Here is a 10,746-nt window from a genome sequence, read left to right as displayed (position 1 = left end):
CTATTTATTTATTTATATATATGTGTGTGTGTTAATATATATATAATATATACACACCTACACACGCCCATATATATATATATATATATATATATATATATATATATATTTGATTTCAGAGAGGAAGGGAGAAAAAGAAAGAGATGGAAATATCAATGATGAGAAAGAATGATTAATTGGCTGCCTCCTGCATGCCCCACCCTGGGATCGAGCCCGCAACCGGGGCATGTGCCCTGACTGGAAATCAAACTGTAACCTCCTGGTTCATGGGTTGATGCTCAACCACTGAGCTACGCTGGCTGGGCTATATCTTCATCTTTAATTGTATAGTAACTGACAGTACTAGTATATAGTATATGGTAAGTTTCTTAAATGTGAAGTTTAAACAAATGGGTTTAAAACAAAATTCACAAACAAAAAGAATATTGTACTTGGGATCAGAAGTTCTGAATTTGGGTTCTAACACTACCACTAAAATATACGTTCCAGCCCAGCCGATGTGTCTCAGTGGTGGAGTGTCAACCTAGGAACCAGGAGGTCATGATTTGATTCCTGGTCAGGGGTTTCTGGCTCCATCCCCAGTATGAGGTGTACAGGAGGCAGCCAGTCAGTGATTCTCTCTCATCACTAATGTTTCTCTCTCTCCCTCTCCCATTCTCTTTGAAATCAATAAAAAATTATATTTAAAAAATTAAATATACGTCCCATGGAAGTTAAGAATTATTAACTATCTTGTTCAGTGTTACATCCCCCAGTCCCTGGTATTGAGAGTGCTCTATAAATATTTATATGACTTTGAGCAAATTATTTAATTGTTATAAATCTCAGTTTTCTAAATCAATAACATGGGAATGATAATGTTACTTAACTGAGTAGTCTGTAATGCTCAAAATTACAATGATCTAAATCACAGTGCTTATAAATTGTATAATACTATAAAAATACAAGGTTTTATTTAATCTTTTAGTAAAAATGCTAAGAAAGTATTATAAAAATCTCCATGTTATTAAAACTAAAAAACTAAGTAAAGGTTGGTCTTTGGTTGTAATTTAGAAGTTTCTGACCAGGGAAATTATTTAGAAGGCTATTTATGACTATAACAGGCTTAGTCCTGTTCCCCCCCCCTCCCCTTTTTTTATTAAAATCAGTATAACAACATTAAAAAAATAACTTTTGAGGAAAAACATGCCACAGTACTTATTCTTAACTACTCAAGTTTGCATAATTCCTTTTTACTTTAGATAATAAACCAAACTAGCTTTAAAAACACCGAGAACCATGCTTTTGTGAAATATAAAATTTGTGCCCTGTCCGGGTGGCTCAGTTGGTTGAAGTATCAGTCCATACACCAAAAAGTTTCAGGTTCGATTCTTGTTCAGGGCACACACCTAGGTTGTGGGTTTGATTCCCAGTCAAATGCATATGGAAGACAACCCATCAAAGTTTCTTTCTCTCCCTCTCTCCCTCTCTCCCTCTCTATCTCGCTCTTCCTCTTTCTTTAAAAATCAATTTTTTAAAGCCATGTCCTCAGGTGAGGATTAAAGAAAAAGAAAAATAAGATTTTGTAATTTGCCTCTTACATGTTAACTTAAACTTCTTTATTTGAAAACTGAGAATTTAAAATATTTTATTGTAACTATGAAAAATGTCAGTGGCATAGAATTTTAAATTGATCTAGTGAAATCTTGAAGCATATAATCTGCTTTTGTGTTATTAATAATTGTAAGATTAACGAATGTTGAAAACTAATTTTAATATTATTTTTAGGGAAGAAACATTGATCTTTCTCACAGTAGTGAATTTCAAACAGTGAAGAAGTTTGATACTTCCATTTCATTTCCACCAGTAAATTTAGAAATTATAAAGAAGCAATTAAATAGTAGGTAAGTAATATTCATATTAAAATTTACACTTGTCCTAGATATTTAATAGTGAAAAGTTAGCACTATATGTATATTATTTTAAACTATTAAATACAAGTATTAATCTTAAATAGATTGATAGGAAAAATAGCATCATCTATGTTACCACACTAGCACAACTGATTTCTTTTTTCATATATGTCTTTTTAATCTTTATAAGAGGTATGTATTACATGGCTAAATTCAATAAATATCAAATTCTTCGGGGTAGGATATTTTTCCATTGATTTTTAGAGAGAGTGGGAGAGAAATATCGATGTGAGAGAAACACATCGATTGGTGGCCTTCTTCACATGCCCTGACCAGGGACCAGGCTGGGGAAATTCTGTGTTTTTTTTTACTTAGTGTTGTATTAAACATTTATCTGCATTGTTAAATAGCCCTTAATTTTTTAAATATTATATTGGGAGTGATGACACCAAGGTGCCAGAATACAAAACTCTAGATGTCATTCCTTCATAGATATGTAAACACATATTACAACAATATGTGTTTTAAAAGCCTTTTGAGAACACCAGAAACCAGTTAGGAAGTCACTGTACCCCAGGTAGGCTCAAAGCCAAGAATAGTCACATTGTAGTGGGTAAAAAAAGCCATTTCATTTCATCTGCATCAGCCCCTCCCATAAGCCATCACTGCTTGTGATTAAAGAGAAAAATCTCAACTCATGGCTTCTCCATTGGAAGGGAAAAAGAAGAGTGGAACATACATCCAACATTCTTTCTTTTAGGGAGACTGCCCAAAGGACTAATTTCTGCCTTATCTATCTTGGGACACTAATGGGGAACTGTCATACCTTGAATGCCTGGGGCCACAGAAGATAAAAGAGAGTTCAGTGGCTTACTGCAGAGCCAGCCAAAGGGAACAAGAGACTATGAACTCCTGACAAAGAAATCCACAAACCTCTGTATTTGGGAAATTTCATGTAGAAGCCCAGAGAAGATGCATCCCCCATAAAAAGTTTGAGAACACACCCTCTCCCTAAAGAATCTCTAGCCAGGCTGATTGGTGAAGTTCCTCTCCAGTACAAAGCATTTTCAAATACACAAAACAAAACAAAAATAACTAAACACATGGAAAAACAGGGAGACATTGCTCAATCAAAGAAGCAAAGTAAATCTTCAAAACCAATCCTGAAGAAACAGATCGTGAATTACCTAAGAATTTATACTAATCCTCTTAAGCTCAGTGTGCTATAAGAGAACACAACTAAATGAACTCAAGATAATACATGAACAAAGTTAGAATATCAACAGAGAAACTATAAAAAAAAACATTCTGGAGATGAATACAGTAATTGAATTGAGAAGCTTGCTAGAGGAGATCAATGGGCTTGATCAAGCAGAAGAAAGAAACAGTGACTAGTAAGACTGATCATTTGAAATTATCAAGTCAGAAACAAAAAGGAAAAAGAATGAAGAAAAGTGAAGAAAGTTTAAGGGATTCATAGAACACCATCAACCAGAACAATATACAGTGGGGCCTTGACTTACGAATGTCCCGACTAACGAGTTTTTCAAGATACGAGCCGTCTCTCGGCCGATTTTTTGCTTTGAGTTGCGAGCTAAAATTCGGGTTACGAGCCAGCTTCAGATACCCCATCGCTAGTTGGCGCAGCGAACGTCGCAGTGAACGCCACAACATCAGCCCAGCATCACGTGTCTCACTCGTTCACTTTTTGATTTGACATACGAGTAATTTGAGTTACGAGCTCTGTCACGGAACGAATTAAACTCGTAAGTCAAGGCCCCACTGTATACATTATGGAAGTCCAAGAAGAAGTAGAGAGGCAGAATCGGGCAGAGAGTTTGTCCTATATAATAAAAGGGTAATATGCAAATTGACCCTAATGGCAGAACAACCAGGAATGACCAGTAGTTAGGACGTGCACTGACCACAGGGGGAGTGCCGCTCAGCCAGAAGCCAGCTCGTGGTTGGCCAGCATAGTGGTGGCGGTGGCAGGAGACTCTCCCGCCTCTGCAGCAGTGCTGAGGATGTCCTACCCACAAGGAGTAGGCCTAAGCTGTTAGTTGGACATCCCCCATGGGCTCCCAGGCTGCCTGAGGGATGTCTGACTGCCAGCTTAGGCCCGATCCCCCCAGGGAGCGGGCCTCAGCCAGCAGGTGGACATCCCCCAAGGGGTCCCGGACTGCAAGAGGGTGCAGGCCAGGCTGAGGGATGCCCCTGAATGCACGAATTTTCATGCACCGGACCTCTAGTGAATATATAATGGCCAGAAACTTTTAACAATCTGTGGAAGAAAATGAATTTCAATAACTTCAAAGGACTCCAATGAGATGAAGCCAAAATGGCTTACACTGAGACACATTATAATAAAATTTTCTAAAAGCAAACAATTTTGAAAGCTTCTAAAGCACCTTATCACGAACAAGGGAGCCCCATAGATTTCTCAACAGAAACAGGCCAAAATGGAGTAGGATGATATATTCAAAAGTTCTGAAAGAAAGAAACTGCCAACTGAGAATACTACATCCAGCAAAACTGTTCTTCACATATGATGAAGAAATAAAGACCTCCTCGAATAAATAAAAACTGAGGAAGTTCATCACCACTAGGTCTGCCTTAGAAAAATTGCTATGAGAAGTCCTTCAAATTGCAATGAAAGGACCCTAGACAGCACAAAGCATACACAAATATAAAGTTCTTAGTAAAGTTATATAGACAAACAGAATTCTGTAATACTGTAAGGGTGGTGTGAAAATTACTTTTAATTCAGATATAGAAATTAAAATATAAAAAAACAACTATATATTAATGAATATAAAATTTAAAAATGTAATGTAGGACATTAATAATAAGTGGAGGGGAAGATGTAAAGGAGAAATTTTGTATGTGATTATTACCAAATTAGTAGATTATTACAACTTTAAAATGTTTTGTAGCCCTAGCCAGTTTGACTCAGTGGATAGAATGTCAGCTGCAGATTGAAGGGTCCCGGGTTTGATTCTGGTAAGGCCACATACCTCGATTGCAGGCTCCTCCCCTTCTTGGGCCCTGGTTGGGGCTCATCCAGGAGGTAACCAATGGGTGTGTTTTTCCTCACATCTAGTTTTCTGTCTTTCCCTCTTTCTTCTACTCTAAAAATCAATGGAAAAATATTCTCAGGGGAAGATTTAAAAAATAAATATATACATACATACATCCATACGTACATAAAGTGTTTTTGTAATCCCTGTGGTAAATACAAAGGAAATACCTATAAAAGAGGCACAAAAGAAAATGAGAAAAGACTCCAGAACATATCACTACCACCCTCACCTCTCCCCCCCAAAGAAAGAAGGTAGAAAGACAGAAAAAGAGAGACAAAATGGATATAAAATGGTTTACAAAATGGCAGTAGTAACTCCTTCCATTTCACTAATCACTTTATATATAAATGGATTAAACTCTACAATCAAAATACTTCCAGTGGCTGAATGAATTAAAAAATAAAAAAAAACAAGATCCAACTATTTGCTTACATTAAAGAAGGGATATCTCAAATCAACAATCCAACTTTACACTTCAATGAATTAGTTAAACCTAATTGCAGACCCTAGCCAACCATAATTTTTCTGGCTATGGTTTCTATATCATATAGTTTTAAACTACATTATCTACTAAAAATAGAATTACATGATCCAGCAGTCCCACTTTTGGGTACATAGACAAAAGGATTGAAAATAATTGAAGAGCTATTTGCACATCCATGTTCATTACAGACCTTAATTGTAATAACTTAGAAGTGGAAGCAACCAAGTATTCATCAACAGTTGAATAGATAAAGAAAATGTGGAGTATTTATCAACCTAAAAAAAATGGAAATCCTGTCGTGCTACAAATTGATAAACCTTGAGAACTAAGTGAAATAAGCCAGTCACAGATAAATAAATACTACATGATTCTACTTACATGAGTTATCTCAAGTTGACAAACTTTAGAAACAAAAAGTAGAATGGTGGTTGCCAGGGGAATGGGGAAGAGGAGGAAAGGGCTAGAAATACAGCAGTTACAGTTACATTGTTGATCAGTAAACATAGAGTTTTAGTTCAGCAAGATGAGAAAGGTCTAGAAATCAGTTTCACAATGTACATGTAGTTAATACTATTATATTGAACTTAAAGTGGTTAAGATTATAAATTTTGCTAAAAATTTTTTGACTATAACCCTATATAATAAAAGCCTAATATGCTAAGTGTCCGGTCGTCCAGTCGGCCATTCAACCAATCAAAGTGTAATATGCTAATGATATGCTAAGGCTGCTCAACTGCTCACTATAACGTGCACTGACTATCAGAGGGCAGACACTCAACGCAGGAGCTGCCCCCTGGTGGTCAATGTGCTCCCACAGGGGGAGCACCACTCAGCCAGGAGCCGGGCTCATGGCTGGTGAGTGCAGTGGCAGTGGAGGGAGCCTCTCCCGCCTCCGCAGCAGTGCTAAGGATATCTCCCAGACTGTGAGAGGGCACAGGCCGGGCCGAGGGGACCCCCCCCCCCCCCAGTGCATGAATTTTATGCACCAGGCCTCTAGTAAAAAATAAAAAGCATAATAGTAATATTCATCCATATAGTTGATATATAATTTACTTAAGTATTTCTCTGTTGGACATTTTTCTAAATTTTCTTGATTATAGATAATGCTACAGATAATGAACATTTTGTTTCTGTAGATCATTTCATCTGTTATATTACTTCTTAAAATAAATATCCAGGGAAAGTTGACCTTGGCAAAAGTTATGCATATTTTTTTAAAACATTTTTTCCTTAATGTTTAGAGAGGGAGGAAGGGAGAGAGAGAAACATTGATGAAAGAGAAACATGGATCGGCTGCCTTCTGCATGCCCCACACTGGGGATCAAGCCCACAGCCCAGGCATGTACCCTGCCTCGGAATCAAACCAGCGACTTCTTGGTGCATAGATCAATGCTCAACCACTGAGCCATACCAGCTGGGAAGTTATGCATATTTTTATGGCTCTTGATAGAGATTACCTTTCAAAACACAGCTTTATTCTACTGCTCCTTTAAATAGTATTAATCTTAAAATAATGGCATTTTTGCTCAAATTAAGGCAAACCCCATAATAGTTTGTTTCATTTTAAATGTTTTCTGCTTTACTACTTAGGATGTAGTGTGCATCTTTAGATGTATAAAAGAATAAGTCTAATAGTAAAAGTCTAATTATTTATTATAATATTTGATACAAGGAGAGATTTTATTTCTCCTCTCAAAGCAAGTACTGTATTTTTTTTTTTTTGCAAGTACTGTGTTTTTAAAAATTTTCTTCTTTTTTTTTTTTAATACCTGGGAATTTTTTTTGATATCCTAGGAAGAGGTTAAATTTTTCCTCCCTTGTATCTTTTGTATAAATCAGCTTTAAAGTAACTTCATACCTTTATCATATTGCAGCCATAATGTCTTGGTCATAGTTGTTCAGTTAAATGGTTTGACATAGGAAACATTTTATAGCATTTTATAGTGAAATAAATATATGGAAATCTTCAATTGTAGCAGTTTTTAAATATTATGTTATCTCTGTATTCTAGCCCACAGCTGTTTTTGTAAATAAAAGTTTTATTGGAACTTAGGCTTGTGCATTTATGTGTTGTCTGGCTGATTTCATGCTACAACACAGAATTGAGTACATAGTTGCAACACAACCATCTAGCCTCCAAAGCTCAAAATATTTACTATGCGGACTTCATAGAAAAAATTCTCCAACCTTAGTTCTACATCAGTGCTTTTCAGTAGTGATGTTAAATAATGAAGTTGCCTTAATTCAAGATTATTTTTGTAACAACTTAACTATCATTTATTGTTTTTTTTCAATACTCCTTTAGTTGGAAGAACTAGAATTACAACTATTTCATGTAGTATTGCATATAACTCAGGATTTTATGCAAAAGGAAAGGACTGAAAATACCCTGTTATTAGCTTGAGCACCTAAAAACCTAAGTGTCCTTTCCCACCTTTCCCTTCGAGTCCGCTTCCTTTGTGATGCTCTCCTCTGCTCAGCAAGTCTCATAAGCCCAGGTTTATGTGCTTGTCAGTTTCCTTGCTGGTCTCTGTAAGGTAGCTTTGAAAAACTTTCATCAGACTGCTACTTACTATAGTAGAAATGAAAGTATGAAAAATAAGTCAGTTTTTATTTGTCTTTATTATATTTCTATAGATTAACATTACTACAGGATACTCACCGCTCACATCAGAGGGAATATGAAAAATATGTAGAAGATGTCAAGAGCTCAAAGAATACCATCCAGAACCTAGAAAATTCATCAAATCAAGCTCTAAATTTTAAATTCTATAAAAGCATGAAAATTTATGTGGACAATTTAATTGACTGTCTTAATGAAAAGGTACATGGCTATAGATATTGATACCTATTTTTTATAGAGAAATTCTCTTACCATGTGATTTACAAAAAGCCTAAATTCCACAACTAAATACTTACCTCTAGTATTTTTCTTTATACATTTTTATATACTATGATATTAAGCATTCACTTAATGTTGGATAGCTAGGAGAGTATAAAGTTTTGTATATAAATGTTTGCGTTAAACTTTCATCTGTTTAAGAAAAATTCCTAAAAAGTGAATTATTAAGTCAAAGGGTCTAGATATTTCTAAGGCTTATGAAACATTGCTAAACTATCCTCAAGAAAGATTGTATGTTTTATTTTTAGTTTACTACATTAAAAAAGTTATTGTTTTATATATTTATTTTTAGACAGACCCTTTGTTTTACTAACACAGGTAGTTTTTCTTCTTTTGAATTATTTTTCCCCTTTGCCTGATTATGTTTTTGGTTCAATTGGGGATTTTTTCCCCCTTTTTATTCTTGTTTTTTTTTTTCCCCAGCTTTTTATTGCTTTAAATTTTTAATGCTTTATCCTCCTTGATGTAGATAAACTTTCTAGTTTGTTTTGTCTTCTGGTTTTGTTTTTGCAATGGTTTTCCAGCATCCACTTTTTTGAAATACTGTGTTAATCAGATTCGTGAATCATTTTTTTCCTTTATAGTTTCTGTTTTTTTATATACATTCTAAGTCCATATATTAAGATCTTGAGTTCCTTTTTTTTAACCATTTTAGAAATACAGTACACTCTACTTTCTGCATTTTTTATTTACTATTATTTTAAGTTGACCACCTTTTAATATCACTTGGTAGTTACTTCCTGAAGTATTTATTACAATGTAGTTTTCGTCATTCATCCTTAAAAAATCACACTGTTAAAGTCTTACTGGTCTACACATTGATGTGTCCATAGCAGCATCTGTGAAACATCATTGGAGTAGAGGAAATTACCTCAGAAATATAAGAATGCCAGTTTCAATTAATCACTCATTTCTGCCTCACAGCTTTTTTACCTGTCTAGTTAGTCTCTTCCATTCTTCACTTTTTATAATTTTACCAGTTTCCTCAAGTCCCCCCCATACCACACACACACAGACTGTTCCCTCAGCCTGTAAAAATGGCTACACCCAACAACCCATCATTTTCTCCTCTTCTATCTCAAACAAATAAAATTCTTCTTATTTATCCACTCTTATCTATGTTCCTGACTTCAGCCCATTTGGTTTCATTATTTATGATATTTATAGCTGTGCTAGTACAGTAAGGTGATTTTCTGGTTTTGTTAATATTGACAGTATTGGCAGCTAGGTCTGTTCCTCACAGCATTTTTTTTTTTTAACTGAGAGGTGATAGTATGCAAATGTTTGTATGAGAATTGAGCATATGTACATGCTAATACATAAATAATTACATTTTATTATTTATTATTGATGATCCACAAAATGTTACTTATATATGTATTGCAGATTATCAACATCCAAGAAATAGAATCATCCATGCATGCACTCCTTTTAAAACAAGCCATGACCTTTATGAAACGCAGGCAAGATGAATTAAAACATGAATCAACGTATTTACAACAGTTATCACGTTAGTGTTTTACATCTTCAATATAATTCATTATTCATTATGCTAAATTATTAGCTAGAGAATAAAAATATTCCTGTATTTAAAAATAATGTTTTTAAGTATTTTTCCATGAATCTTTAACCAACTCCATTCTAAAAATCCCAAAACATTTACAGCTAGGGTTTTAAAAGGTCTTAAATTAAGTCTTAAGACTAAAAAATAAAAAATATAACTTCCAATTACTTAGTATTGAGACAAAATATGTATATGGCCATTTAATGACTATTTTGATATGAGTTGACATAAATTCATAGACTTTGTCAGAAATCTAACTTTATAAAATTTCCATGGCCTTTCCACAGATTGGTTATGGAAGTTAAAGAAATTCTGGTTGATTTCAGTATAGAATCATCTGTAAAATCTCATTAAGATTGGGGTGGTTTTAGTTCTCAAACTGGTTTTGTATTTTCTAAGTTGTCTTCCTTTGATTAAGGTGCTCAAGGATAGTGAAAGTAATGAGACTATCAAGTAGGTGACAATAGCAAAAGCAAAATGACTTTCAAACAGGACATTGAGTTGGTCATGCATTATGGTATATGCCAAAATAGGAAATAATATGAATAACATATTGGTAATGCAAATGTATCTAGCACTTAGCTACATGGACAAAAAAAACTGGTGAAAACTATTAAAACAGGATCTGAGACAAAGAAATTAGAGGAATTTTTTTACTGTACTCAATATATATTTTCTTAAGCTCACAAACTCAATGCCTATTAATATGTGATAGGGAATTAACATTGCACTTTCATTGCATGATGTAATATAGAATTTAAGCATACGTGTGTGTGTGTGTGTGTGTGTGTGTGTGTGTATATATATATACATATATATATGCA

General features: G+C 34.6%; 1 protein-coding gene across 1 annotated transcript in view; it reads left to right on the top strand.

Moving 5' to 3' along the window:
- GCFC2 (GC-rich sequence DNA-binding factor 2) overlaps positions 1-10,746 on the top strand; it is a 30,698-nt gene that overhangs the window by 3,380 nt on the left and 16,572 nt on the right. The window contains exons 3-5 of the mRNA XM_023744276.1: positions 1,768-1,883; positions 8,094-8,280; positions 9,745-9,868. Coding sequence (XP_023600044.1) covers positions 1,768-1,883; positions 8,094-8,280; positions 9,745-9,868 — 427 coding nt within the window. The remainder of the gene's footprint in view (positions 1-1,767; positions 1,884-8,093; positions 8,281-9,744; positions 9,869-10,746) is intronic.

This window comes from Myotis lucifugus, unplaced genomic scaffold (genome assembly GCF_000147115.1).
Source record: "Myotis lucifugus unplaced genomic scaffold, Myoluc2.0 scaffold_444, whole genome shotgun sequence".
Taxonomy (NCBI): domain Eukaryota; kingdom Metazoa; phylum Chordata; class Mammalia; order Chiroptera; family Vespertilionidae; genus Myotis; species Myotis lucifugus.
The sequence above is the reverse complement of the archived record's forward strand: the minus strand, read 5'-3'. Positions and strand labels throughout refer to the sequence as shown.